At 45.2% G+C, this 26,705-nt stretch overlaps 2 protein-coding genes across 8 annotated transcripts; both read right to left on the bottom strand.

Moving 5' to 3' along the window:
• Nucleotides 1-173: 173 nt before the first annotated feature.
• On the bottom strand, nucleotides 174-10,019 carry sh2d5 (SH2 domain containing 5). Of its 4 annotated transcripts, XM_061833157.1 has the most exons (11): nucleotides 9,888-10,019; nucleotides 9,422-9,587; nucleotides 6,267-6,332; nucleotides 6,112-6,192; nucleotides 5,358-5,432; nucleotides 5,104-5,250; nucleotides 3,722-3,922; nucleotides 3,459-3,645; nucleotides 3,099-3,207; nucleotides 2,401-2,560; nucleotides 179-1,211 (listed from the first exon to the last, which is right to left on the bottom strand). In XM_061833157.1, the coding sequence occupies exons 3-11, from the start codon at nucleotides 6,315-6,317 to the stop codon at nucleotides 1,002-1,004; spliced, it is 1,221 nt and encodes a 406-aa protein (XP_061689141.1). In that variant the 5' UTR covers nucleotides 6,318-6,332; nucleotides 9,422-9,587; nucleotides 9,888-10,019; the 3' UTR covers nucleotides 179-1,001. The 4 variants fall into 4 exon arrangements, with proteins under 4 accessions (XP_061689144.1, XP_061689145.1, XP_061689141.1 ...); XM_061833160.1 differs by lacking the exon at nucleotides 9,888-10,019 and having other exon boundaries at nucleotides 174-1,211; nucleotides 3,722-3,883; nucleotides 9,422-9,581; XM_061833161.1 differs by lacking the exon at nucleotides 9,888-10,019 and having other exon boundaries at nucleotides 175-1,211; nucleotides 9,422-9,556.
• A 1,108-nt stretch (nucleotides 10,020-11,127) lies between these two features.
• Nucleotides 11,128-26,697, bottom strand: hp1bp3 (heterochromatin protein 1, binding protein 3). 4 transcript variants are annotated; one of them, XM_061833154.1, is made up of 14 exons: nucleotides 26,560-26,696; nucleotides 24,761-24,795; nucleotides 24,369-24,449; nucleotides 21,321-21,498; nucleotides 20,863-20,940; nucleotides 20,590-20,746; nucleotides 18,088-18,231; nucleotides 17,923-17,982; nucleotides 17,716-17,855; nucleotides 16,719-16,809; nucleotides 15,282-15,441; nucleotides 15,053-15,164; nucleotides 14,232-14,390; nucleotides 11,128-12,436 (listed from the first exon to the last, which is right to left on the bottom strand). In XM_061833154.1, exons 3-14 carry the CDS (start codon nucleotides 24,433-24,435, stop codon nucleotides 11,755-11,757), a joined length of 2,028 nt encoding a protein of 675 aa, XP_061689138.1. In that variant the 5' UTR covers nucleotides 24,436-24,449; nucleotides 24,761-24,795; nucleotides 26,560-26,696; the 3' UTR covers nucleotides 11,128-11,754. The 4 variants fall into 4 exon arrangements, with proteins under 4 accessions (XP_061689138.1, XP_061689137.1, XP_061689139.1 ...); XM_061833153.1 differs by lacking the exon at nucleotides 24,761-24,795 and having other exon boundaries at nucleotides 26,560-26,697; XM_061833155.1 differs by lacking the exons at nucleotides 24,761-24,795; nucleotides 26,560-26,696 and adding an exon at nucleotides 26,212-26,399.
• Between the last annotated feature and the right edge of the window lie 8 nt (nucleotides 26,698-26,705).

Here is a 26,705-nt window from a genome sequence, read left to right as displayed (position 1 = left end):
AATCCTGTTTTTCTGAAAATTTGGGAAAATCATTTTAAGTATTACTTTGTTCTCTGTTTTGTTTTTCATCCTGTTTAATGACTATTAAAAATGACAAATAGAAAAACGGGGGAAAAAAATAAAAAAATAAAGCCCTCAGAAATAAGAAAATTAAAAAAAAATATATAGTTTTTTTTCCCCCCAATAAGTGAATGCAATACACTCACACTTCTGAATATTCCACATGTAATTGTTTGTGACTTTGCCTGCATCTAACAACCGGTCGTTGGAAAAGTCTCTGCTACTTCCGATAATCCGGCAGCTGCAAAAACGATCACGTAAATTCTAGCTTGATACGTGCCGTGGCTTTCATAAAAGCCTCACCAACTGGATAGTAACATTTGTAACATCCTGACAATTGCCCGCACAGGCACGCTCCATTATGGAGTATGGAGGGTGTGTTGAGAAATTCAACCCGACACCCTAACCACTACGAGTGTCTAAAAGAATCTGAGCGTCCTCCTTTGGCAATACAATTTTTTTCCAATTACACTTTTCCTGAACTTTCAGGAAAATCAGTTTCTCTCATTTACCAGGCAAAATTTATCAAAAGAGAACATTTAAATGTATTATTTTTCTTGTGATTACCATGTGGGTGTCCTAAAAAGCACTAGCAAAGCGTTACTGATACCAACAAAACAATTGAATCCAAACAAATATATTTGCGATAACTTGATGCAGTTTTGCCATCAGATTTAACAAGCTACGCTCTTAGTGTCATAAAAATGGAGCAAATACTTATGTTAAGCACAGGTACATACGTGACTTAAAACACTATCGAACTGGATAAAAAAAACAAATATAGAAATGTATATATATATATAAACATTAAAATGACAAGTACAAAAAAAAAAAAAAGAGCTTTGAAAAAAATGACCTGTATACCAGATACTCGAAGTGCCAACATGGTCAATAAAAATGTGCGATGAGTGTTAGTAAAGTTTTGCCCGCACGTAACGTGCCTAGTGTCCAAATTTCGTCCCCTTTCCTTTGACTATCCTCTGCGTTCTGCTCTTGTGCAGCTCGTGGCTCAAGGGCTCGGCGGCGTCGTACTCCTCCCACTCGTAGCAGTGGTTGACGCGGGCGCAGCTCAGCCGGCACGGCAGCCCGTCGGGGTTCTCCGTGTAGTGTTCGATCAGCTCCGCCAGGGAACCGAACTCGGCTTTGCATTTCTGCCGCACACCCAAAACAAAAAGGGCAGGTACAATTTTAAAAAAAAAAAAAAAAAAAAAAAAAGGCACGCACTAAAATTAATTTGCTTTCTGAAATGCGTTGCAGTATATTTTGGTGGTATGTAAATGAATTATGTTCACTGTGAAGTACAATTACTGTAATTTCCAGCTGATAAGCCCCGACACGGCTTTCAACCCTGCGGTTTATGTGGTGATGCAGCTAATTTGGGCATTTTTTCTAATAGCCCCAAGGGGGCACTAAAGCGGAAAAGGTAAGCGTGGGATCGGTGGAATATATGTGCCGAGGAAGTGCCTTTTACCGGTCCGGCCCTGTTAGCACTGCGTTAGCGTGTTACTGCCGTGTCTCAGTGTTTTTTTTTTTTTTTTTAACTGGCCCTGTTAGCGTGGCACTAGCGTTAGCGTTGAACTCTCTGCTTGCGCTAGGGTGGCGCTAGCGTTAAACTCTGTGTACAGTCTTTCTTTGTAGCCATCGCGTGTTTCAGATCTAATGTGTTCATACGGCTTTTGCTAGTCCAACTATCAATCAGAACTACTGATTGTAAAGCCAGTTGGACGAAAATATTTACATGTAATGGAAGCAGCGAGGCAAGAGAAACACTACAAAATGAAGACACTAAAATATTTTGAATAACGTAATACAATTGCCGTAATTCCCGGCCTACAGAGCGCACCTGGTTATAAGCCTCACCCAGTAGATTTGTAAAGGAAATACCATTTGGTATATACATACGCCGCAGCTGTGTAAAAGCCGCAAGTGCCCGCATTGAAACGAGATATTTACAAAGAAAGACAGTACACAGAGTTTAACACTAGCGCCGCCGCGGTAACGCTAGCACCACGCTAACAGGGCCGGTAAAAAAAACAAACCCAAAAAAAAAAAAAAAAAAAAACCACGTACAGTTAAAAATCACAGACACGGCAGTAACACGCTAGCGCAGCGCTAACAGGGCCGGACCGGTAAAAGTCACTTCCTCGGCACATGTATTCCACCGGTCTCACTTATCTTTTTCGCTCGAGTGCCCCCTTGCGGCCGTTAGAAAAAAATTAGCCGCCTCACCGCATAAACCGCAGGGTGGAAAGCGTGTGAAATAAGTCGGGGCTGATAGGCCGGAAGTTACGCTACTTGGAACCTGTGAAAAGAACATGCATGCTCATTCGGGACCGTTACCTCCAACAGGAAATTCCCTTTACGGGTGTTTTCAATGAGGTGGGTGACGAGGCCGGACGGGAGTCGAACGATGAGGGATCCGCTTTTGGGTTTCTTGGGGTGCGGGCACAGGAGGTACGACCCCAAAACGTCATCAGCCAGGAGGGAGTAGCTGCTGTCGCTGCGACACACAAGGGGAGATCAGTTGGCTTTTTAGGGGCCATATTATGCAAAACGTGCTTTTTAATCGCTTGTTTACAATTAGGGGGCTCTCGGAAGTACGTGCCCTCAAACACGTGTGAACTTAAATCTCTTTTTAGTTTCGTATTCCAGAGAATGTGTGAGTGAGCAGTTCTGCACTTTGGTGATTTACATGCAGTAACAACCACCTGCGGCAAAAAGGTATACCCGCGTCACCACACCCATCCCTCTTCGACAATTTATACATATTGTTAATTATAATAATAATCACGACTACACTGTCCTCAAACCAACGTTTGCAAACAGCCACAAGAGTTAGCGTAGCTAGAACTGGTGAAATCAATACGCATCATAGGCTTGCTAGCAAGGCATGATGTTGATGTTAGCACGGCTAACACCAGTTCATTTTAGCGCTGTTATTGTACAAAGCGGAGAAGAGCAGAGAACTAGTGAACCTTATCGAGACCCCCGGGAACTGTTTGAAATCACGAAAAATAAAAGAAAATCTATCCACTCACGTTGCAATACCGGCCCAACACCACACAGCCTGCGCAAGCGCTTCCTCAGTCTCGGCCAAGCTCGGCGCTCGGGACCGTCTTGCTTGAGTTTTGTTTTGATCCTTTTCTACTTCATCGGCGAGAGAAGAAAATCACTGTAGTCCCACCAAGGGACGACAAAAATCCAACAACAAATTAAAAAAAAAAAAAACATACATGTTCTAGCTTGGTAAAGAGTCAAGCGTGAGCACCCGTGTAAGCCTCGCTAAACCACCTGAAGAAACGCCGCCACGTGGCCTCCCAGTCATGCGAGCAAGGAGCGAGGGGGTTACCTAATCAAGTCCCTGAATCTGGAGAGCGCCTTGTGAACACCGGGCCCACCTTGTGACGCGCTGAGGTGCTCCTGGACGTGGCGCTGCTTAAGCGGCGTGAACGTGAAGGAGCGGTACGCCCCGGAGCGCAGGACTTTGTTGCGGATGGCTTTCTTGCGCACCAGGGAGGGGGAGGAGGAGGGGAAGACCTCGTCTCGGCTGCCAAGCTGCTGCTCCTCAGAGGACTTGTCTCGTTTCTGCGCGTGGGCAAAGGAAATGTCAGGAGTGTTTCAAGAACTGCCCTAAATTAGCCAAAGCGCTTCGTCTGATGACCTTGGACCCGAACATCAACCCCCGAAAGGGGGCTCTTCGGAAGGACACCAGGGCGCTAACGCTGAGCGGGAAGCCGTGGTTGAGAAGCGACGGGTTACGCCGAGGCGCAGAACCAGAAGAAACTTCTTGAGCTTCATCTGGATGCTTCTCCAAGTACGACAGCTGGAAACAGCGGCACAGCAGAAGGTTCAGGAACTGCGCCTAAAAACGGAGGGTGGAGGGGTGGGTGACCGGTACCGGTAGTGGGGACACATTTGAATGGTCGCACCGCTTTCTCGATCCACAATCACTACGCATACGTGACGAGAATATTTCCTGGACATCTCCGTGTAAACGGTTAAGGTGGAACCACTTTGTCAAGATACAGAACGATGGGTCCGACTTTCCAAGGGAGGTTTTGTTGCATCCTCGACTCCACTTTACCAGAATGTTTGCATACAATTGCTTCTCTAAAAGTGTGGAAAGGCAACCAGTTCGGGGTGTACGCCGCCTCCTGCCCGTTGACGGCTGGGATAGGCATAGAAAATGGATTGATGGAGGTGCACAATGTCAACCAGAAAGCATTGCGATCCCCGTTTTGACTAAACATCAGTGGAGGCCGAAGAATCAGTAGATCGATCCTGAGACAAGCCTTCCACAAAGTTATTGGGTCCAAATTTCACCAGAACCAGGTTCGATGACCCAAGACTGGCAGCGCCACATCAGGGAAGACCTAGCACATACCGGGTAGACCATGAGAGTGTTTTTAACGGGAAGGAGCCCCCAGGCAGACCAAGGACAGACTTTCAGGCATTATGGCCTCGCGGTGGACTGGGGGCAGGTGACCATTTCTAAAAATATTGAGTTGAGGCTACTTTCAACACCCGTATGGCATCGAGTGATCTAAGCATTGCCCCCCCCCGGTCGCCTACCTCGCACCCGTCAAAAAAAGGGGGCTGCGTGGGGAAGGGCGCGGAGCTCATCTTTCGTGATTGGCCCGTTCAAGTCGCACTGCCCGTTCATCCCGACTCCACATACCAGCTTTCCTCGCGCCTTCTCGATCAATTTTGGAGCAGAATTAACTTCGTCACCTGGTTAATTAGGTCCATTTGTTCAAGCAGAGACGTTTCCACGGTAGCCGTTGTCGCTTTGTTTCTTGTGACGGAAGGGAAACAAAAAATATCCGCCGGAAATGAGCAAAAAGTGCTGAGAAACTCAAGACTGGCGTCCTAGCCTGTACCAGCCATAGCGACACCGCTGACTTGGAGAAGAACTGCAGCACGTTTTCAAAACTTCACACGTGGGTTGCGTCGGACAGTAAAGACAAACGGCAGACGCGCCCTGAGGCTCATTTGGGTCGAAGACAAACAAAGACGACGACATGGGCCGAGTCGGTGTCTTACGGCTCTGGCGTGCCTGGTTTGAAAAACGTGGCAGTACAGCTGAGCGTCGGCGCTGCCCGGGTTGTGGGAGACGAAGGCGAACTGGGCGTCGCCCGGCCGGGCGGTGGACAGCGACACTCTGCGCAGGGCGTGGGCCATCAGGAGGGTCTGCACACCGGAACGCGGGGTTGGAACGAACAAATGCAATCCCGAACATCACCCCAAAAAATTCAATTCTAAAAAAAAAAAAAAAAAAAAAAAAAAAGCATTCATACCGTTTCGTCCTCGTCGTACATTTTCACGCCTTTGATGGAGAACTTTAGAGATACGGGCCTCCGCTTCTTGCACGTCTGATGGGAGAAAAGGTAGCAGCGTACATAGTCATGAAAATTGACTTATTATTCGCTTGTGCACAAAAATTGCCGAGTCCCCGGTTTCCGTGAGAATAAACAACCCGATAAATCTTTCATCGGCATAATCAGGTGGGCTGGGGGAAGATCATGAACCCTTTTCAAGGGACAGCCACAATCTGAACATCAGACTACACCGACTGCGATGTATACCGTAATTCCCGGCCTACAGAGCGCACCTGGTTACAAGCCTCATCGAGTACATTTGTAAAGGAAATACCATTTGGTACATTCATGCGCCGCAGCCGTGTAAAAGCCGCAAGTGCCCACATTCAAATGCGAGATATTGACAAAGAAAGGTGGTTAGCTAGTGGAGAAGCTAGCGCTAACGCTAACTGGGCCGGTTAAAATAAAACCTACCAGTAAATATCACTGAGACACGCCAGTAACACAGCGGCGCTAATGCCAGTGGAGCGCTAACAGGGCTGGTAAAAAGTCACTTCTTCGGCACATATATTCCACCGGTCTCATTCTTACTTCTTCCGCTCCAGCGCCCCCTTGCGGCCGTTAGAAACAAATGCACAAATTAGCCGCACCGCCGCATAAACTGCAGGGTTGAAAGCGTTTGTAGGCTGGAAGTGACGGTATAAATATTTGGCACTCTTTCTTTCTTACTTACTTTCAGGCTCTTTAAGCTCCGGTGCAGTTGCTCCATCTGGTCGTCCAGGCAGTTGTCGTCCACTGGAAACGAGCCGACGTACTTCGGAGCAAATACGTAGCGTCAAATGCGGGAACGGACCAACGTGCGCAAATACTCGACGAGCGACCGCTGACCTCGGCGGATCGGATCACGGCGCCATCCTCTTTTACTGCCGCTTCGCCCATGGTGCGCGGAGATCTCTGCACACAGTTCAGCGAGGTACGAAGACGAAGTATCATCAGGGAATTTCCACATACTCGCACGCTGCACACATTCCTGTCGCTTTCGTCGACTTTATACTACGAATCGAAGCGAAAGAGGACCACGGAGTGACACACAAGCCGTCGACGGCGTGCCCGCAACCTCACATTGACAGATACTGTATCTGATTTGTAATCCATATTTGGAAGAGGCCTGATTCTGTTCAGGTTGGTATCCGATTCACTTCGCTGCACCCCATATCACAAGTGTGACACTTTTTATGCAATATTCAGGGGGGAAAAAAAAATAATAAAAACTTCCACTTTGGCTTGAAAATCATTGACACCACTACTCGTTAAAACAACATATTGATCACAATTAAAGCCTTCACTGCTGTGGATGATGATAATGAAGTTGTCAACTGGAATCCAACCGTTGACTGCCACTGACGCTCATGTTTGTCAATTCCGTTTTTTCACCGACAAATGCAGATGAGATTTACGTACCTTCAAGTACGTTTCGTAAACAGCTTTTCGGATTTCCAACATGTTTAACTTTTTTTATATGAAAACTTAAAAGTAATAAATAGCTCCCAAACATTTTCAACATGTTGACATCATTTCAGAAAAAGATAGTTTCTGCTGATTTTGGGTGAAATCAACCTGCGCTCTGTTGATGAGCACTAAAGAATAAAAAAAAAAATAGCTGGCGATGGAGCTCGTTCACGTGACGACATTTCCGCGGCGTCATATTGCCGGTCAAACAGAGCTGCTCGACGGTGAACCGGAGCAGAATATTCACAATGTTGTGCTGTTGGTTGTCACAAAAGACGAGACATTCATGCATATTCAAAGAGGTCATTCTATGGAATACCAGAAAATAAAAATGCATTTCGCCAATCAAACATGATGGATGAGAACAATGCATAAAAAAAAAAAAATCATCTCCAACATACATGGAAGCGTGTTGCGGCCACACGTTAAATGTCTCCCCCACAGAGTTTTTTTGGTTTTGTTTTAATATGCATTGTTCTCAAATGAGTCAAATGCGAGAAAGAAAATAAACCATCAATCACACAGACGTTTATGTAGGTTAACGTGTGGCCGCAACGCGCGTCCGTGTATGCGGCCTGAAGCCTATCCCAGCGGTTTATTTTCTTTTTTTTTTTTTAAATACGCATTGGACTCATTTGAGAACAATGAATTTAATTTAAAAAAAAAAAAAAAAAAAAAAGTATCATGGAGAGGTTTACCGAAGTTTAACCTGTGGCCGCAACACGCTTCCGTGTACGAGGAGCCAACTCACTGTCTTTTTTTTTCCCCCCAATCATAATTAGTGAATGTGAGTTTGTGTAAAACCAGGGGTCATTTATTGAAATATTGGTATTTGTATTGAATACTAGCTGAAAAGATGGATGGATTCCGGCAAAGGTTAACGTGTCGCCGAACACGCTTCTGTGTTCACAAGCCGTCAAAACCGTCACTAGGTGGGATTTATTCCAGATTGAGAACAAATCCAGAAACAAAGTGTTCGTATGCGTCCAGACCTTTATACGCTTTAAACTTTTCCGTGTAAATCACGACGACTTGCTCACCAGATCCATGTGGAGATTCAGTTGTCCAAGATAAGCGGAAGCGAATTAACATTCCAAATTTTTTAATCGGCGAAACCATCGACTTCGACATCAAATACGGGTCCTCTATGCTGATTTTATGTAATTTTTTTCTCCACGTACGTTTGTTTATTTTCACCTTCTAAATGTCTAACGGAATCAGACAAGACTCTGGGCGTCGTGCTATAAGACGTATTTTCGTGTCATCTCCAGCAGATTTAGCATCGAACAATGCTTTGCTAGACCGGCAATATGGCGAGGTAAACAAAAGTCACGTGATTTTACGACGTAGGTGCACGAGCCCGATACGGGGAACACTGCTTTTTTTTTTTTTTTGGGGGGGGGGGGGGGGGTTAGTAGAGTTCAAGACGTAAACAGGCCTGCGTCACGGTCACTGTCAGCTTTTCTCTGGGTAGTCCGGTTTCCTCCCACATTCTTCAAAACGCGATCGCGAGGTTCGCTGAAGACTCCAAATCGTCCATAAGTGTCAAAAATTTGTCTACAGAAGCGCAACCAGACCAAAGTCAGGCAGGACCAATTTCTACGGAATTATGAGAACAATTGTAGGTATGTTACAACATCCGGAAAAATGGCCGCCATTCTCTCTCTCTCTCTTTTTTTTTTTTTTTTGTGCTGGATTTGGGCCGTGTGTTTCGTTTTGTCATTGTTTGACGCAAGGTCATGTTTTTCTTTTCAGATTATGTTGCCGGGAAATCTAGTTTTGGAAATGTTCAATTAAATTGAGATGAAAATGTATATCAAAATCAGACATTGGAGATGATAGAAGTGATTCACTTTTATTTTTCTTGTTTTCTGTGAAGTTTTTAGTAAATTGGTTCATGCACTTGGTCTCTTCTGTCAGAAAATGGCCGGTTTAAACATCACATTTTTGTTTTGAATTAATAAGAAACATGTGGTCATTTTCTACCAAGGAGTCAAGATTTCACTTGCATATTTCTGAATATTGACATTGATTTCTATGCAAGAAAATTCATGCTGATTTGCAAACATTGTCAGAGAATCCTTAATCCGTATCCGATTGCGACAAACTAGGGCTGATTTTGTTTATGGGAGTGATATCTATTTTGACACATAAGTATTTAGAAAATATACGTAAACGTATATGAAAATGAACATTTGCATAGTCTAATCATGTAGTTGCAAGACACTTAACTCACAATTGGGATCGAATATTGATGAGTGTCACATTTGCTTCGACATAGCAGAAATTATTTCCACGCATGTTCCATATAAAATCCGATTTAAAAAAAAAAAAAATCACAAGCAAGTTTCCGAACCTGGTGGAGGTAATTATGACAATTAAGTGGAAGCTCAAGTTCGAGTCTGGCTTTCTTTTCTCTTTCAAAGTATGACGGGGGGAAAAAATGGGAGAGACATCCGGACGGGTCTCAACACGACTTGACGGAGCAACTCGAGTCCCTCCTCGACGACGACGCTCCCGCCGCCTTCGCTTACCTGAAGTCCGGCCGCCCGAGCTCCGCTGGTGGCTCGGCCCAGGTTCAGTTCTCTGCTCAAGAAGCCGAACTGGGCCACCGACGTCGGCGACTCCCGGGCACGTCCGCCGCTCTCAGGTTCCTCCTCGTGAAACCGTTCGTGGCGTCACGAGGCGGAAGTAGCACACCTCCACGCCACGGACCAATACATTAATAAATTATAATACACGCAATAGAATTCAAAATGATTCTCATTTTATTGTTCGCTCCTAAACGTAACGCTTTTTCACTATGATTAAAATACATCGATAGCACCTGACTCTGGTGAATATTGGTTAAAATATTTCCCCAATTATAGTTTGAGTTCGACATCGTTTTACTGTAATTTTTTTTTAAAGTTGGGGAAAAAAGTTTTTCCTTAAATGAAGTTGAGCTAACCGAGGCGACACCTTTGATGTGCCACTTTTATGACGCATATTTTTACGTACTTTATTGTTTGAAGTCGGCGGAGACGATCGAAGCACGCCATAATTCCATGTACAGAAGTATTTCATTTTGCATGAGCATGATTGCCCTCCCACTCTTCCGCCACCTGTGAGTGATTTATCTTTTACTCGAGTAATAGGAATCGTTCTTCTGGTATTTTGTCTTTTTAAATCGAGTAGCTTTTAAAAAAAAAAAAAAAAATTAGTATAAGTGTTTTATTCAAATCGTCCATTTTCCTGTACGTCATTTTTGCAATTTTATTGAAAATATCTCAAGTGTTTTTACTCATTTTATTCTAATATTTTTGGTTAATCAGTATATTTTGTGTCTTATCTCAATACTTTAATACATTTTTTTTTGTCCATTTCAAAATGTCATTTTCTAATAGCAGCCATTTTAGTCCCGCAAGAATTGAATCCTGTTATATATTTTTTTTAGGTCATACTTGCACTCTCCTGGCACACATTTTCTTTCTTCACTTTCACCGGTGCTGTAGTGTGTGTGTGTGTGGGGGGGGGGGGGGAGAACAAAAAAAAAAAACCTGTGAACCAAACAAAAACAATGTGAAAGTACTGTACATAAAAGATGGAAGTAAATTAGTGCCACCAGGATTTGAATTTGAAACGTGAAGTGATCTGGCCGTTCGTTTCTGACCTGAAGTAACCCTGCCCGGTGGCACAGACGGTGAATTTCAGACAGCGAATTCTAGCAACTATTAAAAACGTCAAAATCACTTCACACTTCAAATTCAAATCGTTTTCTGTAGCATTTCAAATTGCAATCCTGGTGGCACGAATCTACTTCCATACAAGTCACTTTTAAGAATGGAGTGATTGTTTTCAGTTCAGTTAATGATATCTCAAAAGAATCACGTGAATTATGTATTGTCTAACGAGCTGGGCAGCCCCCCAGCTAGTCAGGTGCTGCCTCTCGCCACAGGGTGCGCCTGGGAGGCCACTGGCTCTTGAGCGTGACTGGTTCGGAGACAGGCAATGAAAGAGGGGCCGTCAAACTTCGAGGGGACCCCTTTGCCGGACTGTCGGTGCCGTGGAGACGAAGAAAAGAGGATTCACACCAGCAACCGCATTCATCTGTCCTGGATGCGGTAGAGACTGCCGTTCTCGTATCGACCTGACCAGCCACACGTCTTCAACCCCAGCGCGCATTCGGATTACTTGCATACACTGGATGTAGGCAAAAGTGCTCCCCCCCCCCCGCACACACACAAAAAATATCTAAAAGTCATGTAAAAAGAGCCATTTTTATTAATGACTTGGAAAAAAGGCTGAACACGAGGAATACGTATGCATGCAGGGGGGAATGACAACACGAAGCTGCGCACGGAATTACAGCTGTGGAGGATTAAAAACAGTTTTCTAATCACATGTATATATATATTTATATATTTATATAAAAAAACAAACAAAGGGACATCTGATGTTTGGATGTAGATGAAGAACAGCGACATGTACAGAATTTTTTTTTCCTTTTTTTTTTTTTTTGAAATGGCCAACAAAGAGTTTTGATCTGAAAAGGCAGAACGTCTGCTTCTCGGATCCGCAGTGTCGGGACGGGCAGATGACCGCGTCGCTTCCTGGAAAAACACCAGCTGCCAAAACAGAGCGGACCAGGTAAAAAAAAAAAAAAACCAAAACAAAATAAATAAAACTACATGGCTCTAGTTACAGGATGTCAGGCCCAAGATGAGCTGAGCTTATCTACACGTGGATTCAAAAGTAAAGTGTGGTGGAAGGACCTTTTCCAACTACGGTGGAAATGACAAAAAACAACAACAACAACAACAAAAAAAAAGGAACTACTGCCCCATGAAAAGGGAAAGCGCTGATGAAAGTGGCACTCAGCGGCACCTCAGTTCTTTCCTTTCTTGGACTTCCTGGCCGAGCGCTTGCCAGCCGGCGCCGCTTTCTCGGCGGGAGGCAGCTCGCTCTCGCCGGCACCGGAGGCTTTCGTGGCGCCTCTGCCCGCCGCCTTTTTGGCGTCGGGCTCCTCGGGGACGGATTCGGCTCCGGAGCGCTTGGCGGCGCCCTTGCCCGACGGCTTCTTGGCCTCGGGCTCCTCCGGGGCGGACTTGGCGCCGGAGCGCTTGGTGGCGCCTCTGCCCGACGCCTTCTTGGTGTCGGGCTTCTCTGGGGTGGCCTCTTCCTGCTCGGACTTCTTGGCGCCGCCTTTTTTGGTGGGCCGCTTGGCCGGCGATCGCTTGCCCGTGGCCTGCTTCTTCTTCGGGGCCACGGACTCCTCTTCCGATTGGGGTTCCTCCTCCTCCTCCTCCTCCGGCGACTTTTCTGGGGTGTCGGGTCGCTTGGAGCCACGTTTGCTCAGACGTTTGACAGCGGGCGTCTTCGGCCTCTTGGCCGGCGGTCGCCTCTTGACGGGCGTGGCGGCTTTAGAAGGCGACGCCTTGGATTTAGTCGCGCCCTTGGCCGGAGTTTTCTTGGGGGGAGCCGTTTTAGCCGCGGCGCGTCCCGGCCCTCTGCTGGCCTTCTTGGCTGTCGGGGGATGACTGACTCTGGGAGGGGGTCTCTTTGGGCTCCTGCAGGTGGATCAAAACATCGCATCTCACCGTGAACTGTCCATTTGAAAATGATTATGAATAATGAACTATTAATGCTTCTCTCTCATGGGTAATTATAAAAATTACAAGGGCTTCTTGATTTACAGCTGCTTACTGTTATTCATTGGACGGTTTGTTTATGGAAAAAGTGTTTTCCCCACAGTAATATTTACTGTATTATTTTACTACTTCATTAGCCCACGTCAGCGGCATGTTCCGACTTGGGTTCAAATTCGAGTGACGGTAATCCCCCCCCCACATACAGTACGGCCTCGGTTCTCGAACGTCCCCGTTTTCAAACGAAAATGTTTCTTTTTGCGTCTGTTTTTGAACGAAAATCGGTACTTGAACCCGCCGAAAAAACCCGGAAATAACATATTGAGTGCGGCACAAGCAGTTGACCCACCACGACGTGTTTTGTTATTGTCAATTCGAACGCCCCCTTGAAAAACACATAACGCGCGCAGCTACGAGCGCATTTTTTGTTATTCTGTATAACGCAGCCTCTGTAAACAGACGTGTCACAGTAGTGACTGTTGTTTTCCTTCTTACGGAGGACTATTAACCCCCCAATTATGGCTCCAAAGAAGGCAAGTGGAGGTCGTGAGGCTGCTGGTGCTGAAAAATGGAAAGTTCTGGGTAAAAATGTCGACTTTAAGAAAGAATCGATAGCCGAATACGAATCTGAAGAAGACGTTGGAGGAGGAGACGTCGTCCGATGGGGCTGAAGGCAAGAAGGATGCCCCCAGCGTTGACACCAAAGCCATCTGTGCCAAATGGAACGAAATCCATAATTTCTTCAAACTTCATAACCCCAATAAAGCCGAATGTAGCAGAGCACTGCAAAATTTTTATGACGCCGTGATGAGCCACTTCAGAAAAGTGCTTAAAAGATGGCAGAAACAAATGACATTAGATTCGTTCTTTGTGAAAAGGGGGCGAGTCACCCCCCCCCCAAGACATTTTATACAAATGTTGACGCATTTCTGCATTTTTTTGTTTGTTGACTCGAGTTACGAATGTTTTTGTGTTACTTTTTGTAAAATAACTAAATAAATAAAGAAAACGAAAAAAGCCCCCCGCCCATTATTGCTTGTTTCGAGTTATTCTGTTTACAAGTCCAGGGGCCGAGTCGCTACAGATACGTCAATGCGCTAGCAGCCTAGGCTGCTCTACTGCCAAAGCATATATTTTAAGCAAAAAATGTATATATTTCTTCAATTATTTGATTATATAAAGTATTTAAACTATACATGTATTTGTACTAGGTAGTTTATTATCAGGAAAAGCTAAAAAAAAAAAATGCTTTAAAAGCCTAATTTTTTAGGCTTGGAACACATTATTTCTTTTTCCATTCTTTGTAATGTGAAACATCGATTTGATTTTCAAACAAATCACATCTCGAACTGATTGTGGTCGAGAACTGAGGCTTTACTGTAGTCGCTGTTTACTCTTCACCAATTGACCTCTTGCATTTTTTTTTCCCCAAGTGGAGCCTTTCAACACCGATTCACAGTTTTGGAGCAAGTCGGACCAAAATCATGTCTCAATAGGAACCGGTGTCAAGGAAGTACTGTCTTGACCGTGAGACACATCTTGTACAGTGGCACTTTGGTTTTCACGAGATTGGTATTTTGATTCAGCCACCCTGTTATTGTCGGTTTGAAAACGGTCCAAATTGAACTCTTCTGCTTTCATGGGCTATTTTTGAACGATACCTTTTCTTGATGGTTATTACGTACAAAAACACACACAGATCATGTTTGGCATGCACCTCTTCCACACGGGCGCTTCTTCCTCTTCCTTCTCTTCTTCTTCCTCCCCCCCAGACTCCTCCTCTTCCTCGTCCTCCTCAGACGCCGCTCTCCGCCTGGGCCTGGAGGACGGCTCGGTCGACGTCTTGTTGAATTTGTCCGGGTACAGAGTGGTCGGGCTGAACACGATCAAAAATGTCGAGAGGTTTCGTTTATCACGATAGTATCCGACGGCGCTACCATACGTCAATCTAGAAGACATTTATGTCTGACTTGTTAATATTCAATCAATGTCGAAGGGATGTTTTGATTCATTTTGCTTCAATTCAACATCCAGTAAGAGATCCATTCAGAACTGGGTCAACTTCAGGGATTTATTTCACTCAACTTTCAGAAAAGTTTTGTGGGTGACGCAAGTGACCCCACCCCGGGAACTCCCTCCCTGGACGTTTCAGACCACTCAAGGAAAAAAATTCCGGCGGTTTGGGACTAACAACCATTTTTAATGGCAGTTGCAAATCTTCTCAAAACACAATTAAATTACATGACCTATTGGATACGCTTTTTCCTTGAAGAAACATGTCCTGAAAGGCATTTAAAATGTCGTTAGGTCTTGATGATAGCATAATTGAAATTTTTCTATTTTACCGCAAATGAATATTGCCTTCAAATACCAGGCAAGCTATTGTTTCCCTTGACTACTACTAATCAAACATCTATCTGTGATTGCAACCGACTCCGCAGTACATGGGGCGGGATAAGAGCCTGCTCCTTCAAACTCGCTGCGTGTAATGTTTTAAAGTGTAAAGTTCATTTCGTTTTTTTTTTTTTTTAAAGTTACCTGGGGTAGAACGGAAAGCAGAGCCGGTAGGTCCCCGTGAAACCGTGACCGGTGATCTGTTCCATCCAGCCGAGGACTTTACACTTGGTCAGGGTCCTCCTCAGGTTGGCCACTTTATAAACAGAGAGAAAGGCCCACGTTTACTCGGTCTTCCGTCTTCCGTCACGTATGCAGTACACGGACGTTAGTTTTCAACAGGGGTGGCCACAAGAGGGGGCCAGAGTCTCACCTAGCTGGTACTCCTTAGTGTCCTTGTTGGCGTCAAGCAGATACTTGCGCAGCGTCGTGGTGCTGCACGTCTTGGGCTCGTTCATGGCCGTGATGGCAGCCAAGATGGCGTCCTCCAAGGTGCCGCCCTTGAGCAGCACCTGGTTGCCAGTACGCTTCAGCTGAGATACATAAAAGGATGGCATTTATTCATAGGGCATGCAGGCCAGCGTTGACTTTTTCTTTTATTCCAGCGAACTGCCACCGATTCACATTTTGCACTCACCTATCACACTTTTCTTTTTACAGAAGTATTGAGTGGAACCTCCAAGCCGACATGGGAAGTATCCCCTGTATTTACCCAACCCAAATAACTTTGCCGTGCAGAACTCCCCGGGAACGCACGATGCTTAATCGCCGTTCTTTCGTTTTATGAGCCATCAAAGCGAATGAAACTTGCAATTGTAAATTTTTAAACGACACGTACTCGTACACGAGCACAAACAACAAATGCACGCAGAAGAAACAAAAATACTAATATGTATATTCTTCATCCTGTGTGAAAACCAACCGCTGTTACTGCAGCATACTGAGCCGTTGTGACCGTCTTCTTGGTGTATTTATTATGCATGTGTATGTATGTATGTATGCATGTATTATGATCGCGGATGTCGCAATCCAGCTTTTTCCACTTCTGATACAATACAAATATTGCAGCCTTGACTATACTGAAAATGATCCGATATCACCAGGAACCATCCATACTATATTATGACTTAATTTTGTAGGATGGAATATTAGAGATGGCTTTAATTAAATAATTTTACTCCAACGGGGAGCAATAATCACGTATGAGAAAAACGGACCCGTTCGCAATCAACCAACGGCTTACATAATGTTTAACCAAGTACATATGACAATTCAATAAAATAAAAACCCTGGAAGGAACCAATAAAAACAACAACAAAAATATTGCTTACTAACCCCAGAAGAATATTCTGCCATTGAAAAGAAATGATAAAACACTAAAATAACCCCAATAAAGAAAACAGACAGACTGTCAACTGGGTGTGCACAAAACGAGATTTCGTAGCATTTGGAACAGATTAAAAAAAAAAAATGTAATTATCCATTCATCTTGCATTATGCTTAACGGGGGTGCTGTTGCCTATCTGGATGAAAAATGCACAAACGCAGTCATTTCGAAATTGGCAAACAGTCGGATCGTGAGAACAAAACGTGTGACGATGGAAGTTCTGTTGTGACTTTGCGATGGCGCTCAGCTGTTAGTCCACGCCGTTGGCGCCCCCCCCGATCCCGCTAAGCGAGTACGCTGCTCCGTAAGGCCGCTGTGTCTTTCCGTGTGAGGCTCTCAGAGGACGGTAAACGCTCCCGAGTACGCTACACTATGAAGCCAAAGTGCCCGTCCTCAGATGCGTAGAAACGGCGACGACCTCACCTGGAATGTCCCGGAAGCTCCCTTCCCGGTGATCTGTTGCAGTTGCCCTCGTTCCACTGCCCTCACGAGGGCCGACTTCAGGACTTCTGGCCTGGGGCAAATCGGTGACGACACGCTCAACAAGATTGCCACAACACGAGACGCAGCATTTGATACAGGACGCGGCAAAGCGGCATTTCGCTTTCGCGTGACGTCGGCGTTTATAAATTGGAACGGAAACGAATAATGGCAAAAACTACTTTGGACACATCAGGGTGGGAGAAGCGAGCATTAATCTTCACACCCGTGTGCTGGCAAAAGTTGACCTCTTTGGTGAATACTGCTTGTCAGTCTGGTACTTTGACGGAATTCTTATCTGTGCTGGGTTTTTTTTTTCACCTTTAAAGTAGTTTTTAATAAAAACACGTAAGGAGATTGTGAAAATTCTTCTCAGATGAATATTAAAATTGGACTTGAAAAATGACATTCCTCCAGCCTAATTCAATTTTAAATGAATATGACATCATTTCAATCCCGAGCCAGTTTGATACCAGGGCTCAGTACTCGTCCCGACCAGTAACTGAGTCAAGATCAATTTATGGAAATAAGTCAATTTATGCTATGAAGAAAAACATTATTTGAAGCCACAATATGAATGGCCTGCAATAGCATTTTGATCAAATTAGTAGCCCTTCGCATTAATAAGGAGTCAAAAAGGTTGGCGCGTACAATACAACACAAAAATACATTTTTATATAATTCATCAATGGGGGGGGGGGGGGGCCATGGTTGCAATATTGTTACTGCACTGATGGTTGAATTTTTTTTTTTTAAATTAAAAAGTTCATCGATGAATCAAAAGACAAATGAAGCTTAAAGATGAATTAACGTAATTATTTGCAGGCCTCACTGCAACCTCCACACACCCCCCCCCGTCTTCCATTTTCCACTTGTGAACGTACCGAGTCCGACAAGCAATTGGAGACCCAAACCCGTCCGACATGTACGCACGCCGCACCTGTTCTCGATGTTAAGGCTGGGGAAGTGCTGCTCCAGGTACTTCTTAATCAGCAGGTACGACGCCTCTTTGGGCTCGCACAAACGCGTGATGATGAGCGGCAGCGCGTCTCCCAGGGCCTCCTGCTTCGAGCCCGCCTTCTGCAACGCACGCACACGCACGCCATCACCGTCGTTGTCATCACTTCCTGCGCCGACGGGCACCTACTTTGGAGGTGGACGTCTGCTTCCCGATGGTGAAAGTTCCCGAGAGGCCTTTGCCCTTCAGCTGCGACCACGGGAGAGGGAAAATTATGTGGGAACGAGCCGCGAGGGAGCTTTTGGAACTGCTCTTTTTGATTTGATTTGATTTGATTTGACCTCCCCGACTGACCTGCTTGATGGTGCCCTTCTCCAGTTGCTTCTTCATGGCCTTCTTGATGTGAAACTTCTTCTTGTCCAGCTCCATCTCGGGGCACTTTTTGGCAATGTACTTCATGACCGACTGGTAGGAAACTCCCGACCTGTGATTAAAAGACTGCACAAACAGGAGGTTTTTTTTATTCAAATAACTAACCAAGCGCAGATGAAGGAGACACCGGTGACTGCCGTAATTAATACTCAAAACGTGACGCAGGCTGTACCAGCAACTCACTGTGAGTGTATGTTATGGAGTGACTTCAGTGTCATATAGCTAATTTGAAATATAACTCGATGTAAATTGACATCCTAATTTTTTGTACTTCATCTATCCGCTCTTGCTGTGCAAATGATGCAAATGTCATCACTGGGGGACTAAGTACAGTGGAACCTCGGAATTTGAACATAATTGCTTCTTGTAAAGTGTTCAAAAATCATAGTTGTTCAATTTCCAAAGCGCATTTTCCCATTGGAAATAATGGAAATGGGTTTAATCTGTTCCCAACGTCCAAATAGTAAATTCCCATTTTAATTCTTATTTATATAAAAACATGTACACCCTGCATTTACCGAATAAAAAAATGCATAAATTAAAAAAAAAAAAAAAAAAAAAAACTGAAATGTGTATCATATACCTTTTTTTGGTGGCGGTACGATGGCATCGGAGGGAATCGAGAGGGAAGAAGTAAGTATCGAATTCACCCCTCTGTGATGTGCCTGCCTAATTATCACGTCGCTTCTCCTGCAGCCTTTGCTTTGTGATGCTCGTCGCTCTTTGGCACCACGAGCTGCCTTTTATTACATTTTTATTTCAGATAGTCGAAATAGTTGACTTAGCCATACGGTGCTTTAACAAACGCGCGCTGCATTTCCGTATTTAGTGTACTTAGAGCCACTGTGGTTTGCTCAAATTTCATTCTCCGTGCCAGTCGGTAGCACCGCTGTCTTTCTTTGTGCCCGTGGCAAATAAAATACTGGAAAAAAAAAAAAAACATTGAGAAGCACGAGCAAAGGTGCATGCTCACGCTACGGGGACGCACCGCAGCGCTGCGACTGACTTCCGGACTCCAAGTGAGCAGCGGCTCATCTCGGCACAGCTTTTACTGAGATTTCTTTGGGTCGAAAAACAATTCAAACAAGCAACGAGACTTCCGGAATTCTGAGGTTCCATTGTACCGTCAGAATCAGCTTTACTAGCCAAGTGTGTAAAAACACACAAGGAATTTTTCTCCGGCAGTCGGTGCTGCCCTGGTACGACATTCAGAACAAAGTAACAAGAACAGAGAACAAAAGACATTTTTCGTTTATAGGAACTATTCATTATAAGAGTCACAGAAGTCACAAGATGTAAAGTCTTCTACATTTAGAACAGGTGGGAAATAAGAACATGGTGTTAAACCTTGTACAGAGTCCCTTGACCCGTTTGCGGTTCCGGTTATACACCAGTTCAATGACAATTTTGCAAAGGGAGCATCTTAAAGTGACGAATCGTGCAAATTAATATCATGTGCTTCCCTTTTCTTCGGTGATTTAGTGGTGACGCACTAATTAAGGTCCACGTTCCTATCCTGTTGTGTAGGATACTATTTTGTCTCTGGACACTTCTTACTTTTCCTGCTGTTTAGCGCTCCAAAATTGGTGACTCTCCGCTATCACGCAGTTCAAGCCAGACCTATGTGGCAAGTGTACCGTTTCTCCCGATCACTTCTTGAGGTGTTTTGCGATTACGCCGCAGTAACTTAGCAACGAGCATTGCTTTTGGTGGCATTGCACACATTTCAAGCTCAATTCATCAGATGTTGCTTTTTTTTTTTTTTTTTTCCCCCACGCATGTATAGCATAGTCAGTGATTGACTGTTGAAATCAGACGCGTACAAATTACGTCGGGTTACGTCGCTGTAGAAATGGAACTCCGTCCCACTATGAGGAGCCTCCTGTGTTTGATTTTACAGCAAAGTACCGTCATTCGCGGCCAACAGAGCGCACCTGGTTGGTTACGAGGCTCACCAAGTACATTTGTAAAGGAAATACCATTTGGTACAGACATACGCCGCAGCTGTGTAAACGCCGCAAGTGCCCACATTGAAACACGAGATATTTACAAAAAAAGACAATACACAGAAAGAGTTTAACGCTAGCGCCGCGCTAAAGCTAGGACTAATGCTAACAGGGCCAGTTAAAATAAAAACTTACCGGTTAATATCACTGAGACACGCCAGTAACACGCGAGCGCAGCGCTAACAGGGCTGCACCGGTAAAAGTCACTTCCTCGGCACATATACTCCACCGGTCTCATTCTTACCTTTTCCGTTCGAGTGCCCCCCAGCGCCCACGAGAAAAATGCACAAATGAGCCGCATCGCCGCATAAATTGCAGGGTTGAAAGCGTGTGAAAAAGTGGCGGCTTGTAGGCCGGAAATGACGGTATCTTTGCGATTAGAACAAAGTGGACCGAACCACTGCATGCGGGCACACACCGTGATGGCTTCGATGAGGAGATGGTCCAATCTGTTGTGCGTGCCGGCGTAGTTGGCGACCGGAAGCTTCTTTCTGGTGCTAACGCTGGCCCACACCGGTATGGTCCTCTTCACCTTCTTGACTTTGGCTTTCTTGTACTTGTAGCCGTCCTTCAGCCTGTAGAGGGAAGGAGGGCGGGGGGCGCGACAAACGTTCAGTGGCGCGGCTTGTCGAGGCCAAGGAGCGATATTTCACTGTGATGGTTGCCACCCTTATCTCTATGGCATCCTCACCTTAGCAGCAGAACATAGCAGTGTGTTGCGCACTGGCCAGCCACGCAGTCCTTGCATTTGCCACTCTGTCCGGATAAACTGAAAATTCCAGAACATCTGACTTAATAGATGTCGTCGCCGCTATACTAGTGTGCTCCTGTTTGTTCAGGAGAACGAGAGGAGAGGTTACCACAGTCAGGAACACGGACTTTTGCTCTCCTCAGACTAAGCTACAGAAGGAGAAAAACCAAAAAAGGCCACCTGGACCAAACACGATCATCTTCTTTTGTTTCCCAATCATTTGATTTGCATTCCGAAAAGACCTCGGGGGTGGAAATGCAACGGCGCACCCCAGAGGAGCAGCCTGCCGTTATCCGGCAGAGGTAAGGACCATGTGAGCAGATAAAAGTGCTATCAGAGTGAAATATCGCATCGGGTGCCCCGTCGTGGCGACAAAGGTGCGCTCGTGGAGAACTCACTCTTTTTTCACCGTCCCGTCGTCGGACTTGTCGGCAGCCTCTTCGTCCACCTTCTCGCCGTTCTCCGCCGGCTCGGCCGAGTCGCCCGTCGTCGCGTCGCCCTTGCCGGTGGCCTCCGCGGAGGCCGCGGGCTGCTCCCCTCCGGCGGCCGGAGACTCCTCGGAGGCGTTCTCTGGCCCTGATCGTCATTAAAATCGAATTTATGAAACTTTTATGTTATCCTACAGGTAGCCAATACTTTTACAATCTAGTATAATCTACTTCTTTTCATTATTCAACAGGTAAACCTGTATGTTAGGCGGTGGCGGCATTCGTTTGTCATCCTATGGTTCTACTAACATGTGAATGACAGTGTACAGCTTTAAAAGGCGGGGTGTCTGCTCCGGTGAGTGACTTGGGTGCCAATCAAGACTGTAGACTTGGCTGGCTGTTAAGTACAAGACTGGATGGCTCATTGGCCGCCAAAAGTGAAGTCGCCAGCCGCCATCTTGATACTCCCAAAACGAGCATGGCGACCTTTAATTGCCAATTTCGTGGCTGTGAGAAAACATTCCACAGGGAAGTTAGAAAGATTTACTTTGACAATGTTAAAGCTTGTTGGAAAAAGTTCTTTTTTTTTTTTTTTCTGATGTGCTTCATTCACTTGAACAAAGTCTTGTTGTTGTTCAATGTTCACTCTCTGCTTCACCTTTATCGGCTGACGGGGTTTTTTTTTTTTTTTTTGCGAAAAAGCAATGTCAATATTTTCCCAAACTTCTTCAGTGGAAGGGTAAGAAAACACATATTTTCGTGAAATTTTTGATGAATTTCATAATACAGAACTCTGCAAATTGAATTTGATTTTCAAATGCGAGGAAACGAGTTGCAATTTTGTGTCTGAAATAGGACGTCGCAGAGACAACAAATGAACAATGCATTTAGCGTGTCTTTCCCCATTGCGAGTCCTTATTTCCAAAAATAGAATCGAACTGATTGACTTCAAATGAAATGTTTACATGACAAAAAATGCTTAGTTTTTTTGCCATGTCATGATCATAGTGCTTCACAGCGTATTTTAGGAAATATTAACATGTCACAGAAATAGGGCCATAGGTAATATGCGAGCTTTCTCGCTAGTCACGGTGTTCTTTGTCTTTCCTTTGCACTTCGCCTTTTTTTGCCTTACCAAAATCCTGTCATGTTACCAGAACTGAAAAAATGTCAAACTCACACGACCAGTTTTAATTCTACATGCCAAACTTTGAGGAAAAACCCTACCATAATCCCACGTGTACACCATGTCCTCCACACGTTTTGGGAGTACCAAGATGGCGGACACATGGCTTCAACCAGTCGCGATAGCGCTCGACGTGTATGCGCTGTCCATTGATCCATTACGTTGTGTTGGTAATCAAAGATGTGCCGTTGTGTGAAATTACAGCAAACTTTGGAGAGTCTCAAGTGTTTTGTGGACTCTTTCCTCTTGACTCGCTGCCACCGCGTAAAGATTTTGCGTGCGACTCCAGCAACATTTTTTTGTGGAAAAATGATCCCCGAGGCCACGTTTTGCACCTCCTTTTTTGAATAATTACTGGCAAGAATCATTGCAGCTGTAGAATTTATTCATTTGAATGTTGAATTTCAATGAGATCCAATATTTGTATTTCTTATGCATCATTATTTTCTTATGAATTTAAGGAGTTTTTACAAAGTGGAAATCCTGCCTAAATATGGGGAACACAACTCGCGAATTTCATTTATCACATCAAACTTACGTTTGAATAAGCAACAACAGGCCGAGTGTTAATCCGTACAAGTGTGATGCTGCAGGTGCGCCAAAAAGATACAATCATAATACTGAGTTTGTGAGGTCGCTATGAGGCGTGACAAACAAACAAACAAACAGAAAAGCTTGTGGCTCCGATTTCCCAACCGACCCTAGAAATTCCCGCTGACCCGAACATTTTTACACCACATAATAAATGTCAGGGGCGTGGCTCTCCACGGCGCAAGATTTTACGGAAGCACGGTTAAGTCGAGCGTTTGACGCCAGCCGCAGCGGACGTGGGCCACTTCTTGGTTGCGCCTTGATTACGTTTTGTATTTAAGGCTTGTGTTTCACGTCACTTGATTGCCAGATCGTTGCGTGTACCCGCATGCGTGTTCACGAACGTCAGCTAGCATAAATGTCCTCGTCCCATGTCATAGCGTTACTGAGCCAAATGAAGTCAAGTTACGTTTTCATGTTTTGACATGTCTGATTTTTTACATTGTTTCATGTTTTTTTGCACCATCGCCCTGTTGGACTGCCTTCCCGTGGATGACCTCTGCCTGGCAATACACTTTGGTAAAATGTACGGTACGCTTAGGTCTCGGCTTCCTGCATCTGGATCCAACCGCCGCCTCGTTCGTGACAAAAATCAAGATTATTTATTATCTCTGCGGATATTCTGGTGTTTCGCAACGCAAGACGCCATCGTTCATCTTGATTTTATGCACGGGAGCGTGAATTACCGAGAACTGATAATGGCGGCACCGTGCGCTGGAGACGGCAGTCGCTCACATTTGAAAAATGTACAGGTGTGGTCAGTCATGCCCGGAGATATAAAGTTGCGGGTGTGTGTTCTGCTTGTAATTATGAGCGTACCCCTTTAAGAGCGGAGGGGTGCGGTGTCAGGTAAACTCGGAAGTCGAAGTCGGCTGAGCAGCAAGGACTGTCCGTGGTTCACTGCGCTGGATCGGATTTGATGTGCACTGAGAGTGTGCGGCAAGTGCGCAGCTTAGAGGGAACATTGGTCAAGACTACACAAAATAAGCGACTTTTTCAATATCTATGTATTTCTACTCATGACAAATTTTATGCGTGTGATTTGTCGTGCTCGACGGTGCAGATTTGCAAGTGCGATGGCGCACCGAGACGGAGCAAAAATATTTTGTTAAAAACAAACAAAAAAATGTATCAACCGGCCCCATTTCTAAAATACAGGAAATCGGAACCACAATGTTTTTGTTTTGTTTTTTTTTGGGGGGGGGGGGGGCACAATTGGTTGAACTTTCCACGTTCCTCACCTGTCTCTGCTGCGGCCGAGAGAGGCTTCTCCTGGGTCGGAGTTGCTGCTGCTCGGCGAATCGGCATCACAGGAGCTTGGCCTAAACAGATTTAAGACTTCTAAAAAAATCTACAGAATGCCATTTCTGTAAAAATGGAACGGAGATGCTCAAGTACGACTGCGTATTAGTGTCACCCCGTGAGAAGGTGATGGGGGGGGGGGGACATGATGCAGTCATCATGACAAGACGTGTGACGAGATCAGTCATCACACTGAATCGTGATGAGATTTAAACTCATGATGATGAAATATACCATCGTTACGGACATTTTAAAAGTCATCATCAACTCGCCACGTTGAGATATAAACTCGTCACCGACGCATTTCAATTCTGATGAAATGTAAACTCACCATGATGACGTTCAAAGTCATCAATTCACGAGAATCTGGAAGCAGGACATATATATGATATGATAACAGCTCGCTTGTGAACAAACGACGCCAAACGTCAAATCAAAAAAATCCACATAGTTGAGCTAATAAGCGGCGAGTGCACTCTTGGATGGGTAAGTTGCAGTTTTCTTGTTCGACTTTATTCCGAACACTCTGGAAAATGCGTGTACGCAAAAAAAGGCCAAGATTGGCAGTCATCCGACACCGTGAACTTCAAGTAAAAATGAAATGAAAATGAAGCATGTGCATTTTTTACATTGCGCTGCTTACCAAAAGGGGTTTATGTATGGAAGTAAATATGTGCCACCAGGATTTGAACTCGAAATGTAACCTGATCACATTCTTAATAGTTGTGACAATTCGCTGTCTAAAATTCACAGTCTGCGCCACCAGGCAGGGTTGCTTCAGGTCGCAACCGAACAGCCGGCCAATCGCCGTTACGCTTTCTTCGTCACGTGACGTCACATACTTTGAAAGCCTAACTGGATTGGCTGGCTGTTGATTGGCCGCTCGAAATTGCCCCGCCGGTGCAACTGTTGTCTGTGCCCTGCGATTGGCTGCCTCCTGCAAATTGACTCAATGTGGAAAATAGCTCTGAATTTGGGAATCTGGTGAAAATTTGGAGTCATGCAATGAATAGTTCCAAACATGTCCTGCCTAAGGGGAGGAGTTAAAAGGTGTAAAATGGCTCAGAATTTGGGGGGGATTTTACACCCCAAAGAATACATCTAATAGTTCCCAAGATGGCTTGAATGAGCAGAATATCTTAGATGGGTGAAGAAATGTGTGAGGAACCAGAATCATACGGTGAACTGCTTCTGGGCCGACCCCCGTCCCATCTGATTCGGGGCGAGACAGCGGGGTACACCTTGACTGGTCGCCTGCCAATCGCAATACAAACATAGCCTCCATGGTTTTTTGGAACGAAAACCAGAATGCCGGGAGAGTACCCGCATGCAGGAACTCCTAATTTGGCAATTTAATACTAAAAACTTGAAATGTGCGGAATTTTGAGAAAGTGGGAATTCACATAAATGTGGAAATTGAAGTTCAAGATGTTTTGAGAGTATCGAGATTAGTTGAAGCGTTTTATTTTTGGAATGTTTATTTTTTTTTGGGGGGGGGGGAGGGGGAGGGGGGCGGTGAGAGCTGGAAATGTGAAATTCGGAGAAAAGTGCGACTGTGGAAAACAGTCACCGGAATGTCTTGAATGAGGAGAGTGCGAGACGTCAAAGTCGGAAACGCCGTCAGACATGTGGAAAAGAGTCCAACGGCGAAAATATTACAATCATAACTGTACTGAGTCCATAATTGCCGCCCCCCCCCCCTCAGAAAAAAAAAAAAAAAAAGCCAGTGGAAAAATCTGGTTCGTGGCCCACCACTGGCAGCGGATTGAAAGCCATTATTACCTCCATTCACCGAGGCCTCACGTCCTTTAACAAGAGCAAAACGATCAAATGCGAGAACTCCCCGTGGCTCGATGGCGATTTCAAACACCTTTCTTTCCGTAAACCCCTCAACTATTTCGGTTTAAAAAAAAACAAAACAGAAAAGAAAAGCACAATTTCGCCATTTTGTGCTCTGGTTAAGGTTACACACACATACACTAAGTGTGACACACGCATATACACGGTGGCGGTGATGGCGTCGCGCGAGCGTTTCAAAAAAACCGTCCCGGCTTGCAACGATTCCCCCCCACCCACTCCCGCTCCCGCAACGACGCCCCGGGCTGCTCCGAAAATGCAACGCCGACTTACCTCGGACTTTTATGATGGCCCCAAAAAAAGTGGAGATATTCTCGAGTAGAAATGAGTGCGCGAGCCTTTATTTCGAGTCCTCTGTTTACGAGCCCCGCCCCGTTGGAGTGACGTCACGGCGCGTCGACCATAATGGCGGACTCCGC

The sequence above is a fragment of the Syngnathoides biaculeatus genome, chromosome 10, assembly GCF_019802595.1.
Source record: "Syngnathoides biaculeatus isolate LvHL_M chromosome 10, ASM1980259v1, whole genome shotgun sequence".
NCBI lineage: Eukaryota > Metazoa > Chordata > Actinopteri > Syngnathiformes > Syngnathidae > Syngnathoides > Syngnathoides biaculeatus.
The sequence above is the reverse complement of the archived record's forward strand: the minus strand, read 5'-3'. Positions and strand labels throughout refer to the sequence as shown.

Coding starts and splice junctions, on each gene's coding strand:
- hp1bp3 (XM_061833153.1), bottom strand. CDS start 24,435: ATGCCGATTCGCCGAGCAGCAGCAACTCCGACCCAGGAGAAGCCTCTC. Junction 18,232..20,589: donor TCCTCATCGAAGCCATCACG/GTGTGTGCCCGC, acceptor CTGTTTGTGCAG/TCTTTTAATCACAGGTCGGG. Junction 15,442..16,718: donor GAGCTTCCGGGACATTCCAG/GTGAGGTCGTCG, acceptor TATGTATCTCAG/CTGAAGCGTACTGGCAACCA.
- sh2d5 (XM_061833157.1), bottom strand. CDS start 6,317: ATGGGCGAAGCGGCAGTAAAAGAGGATGGCGCCGTGATCCGATCCGCC. Junction 3,646..3,721: donor GGTTGATGTTCGGGTCCAAG/GTCATCAGACGA, acceptor GCCCACGCGCAG/AAACGAGACAAGTCCTCTGA. Junction 2,561..3,098: donor TGTTGGGCCGGTATTGCAAC/GTGAGTGGATAG, acceptor TGTGTGTCGCAG/CGACAGCAGCTACTCCCTCC.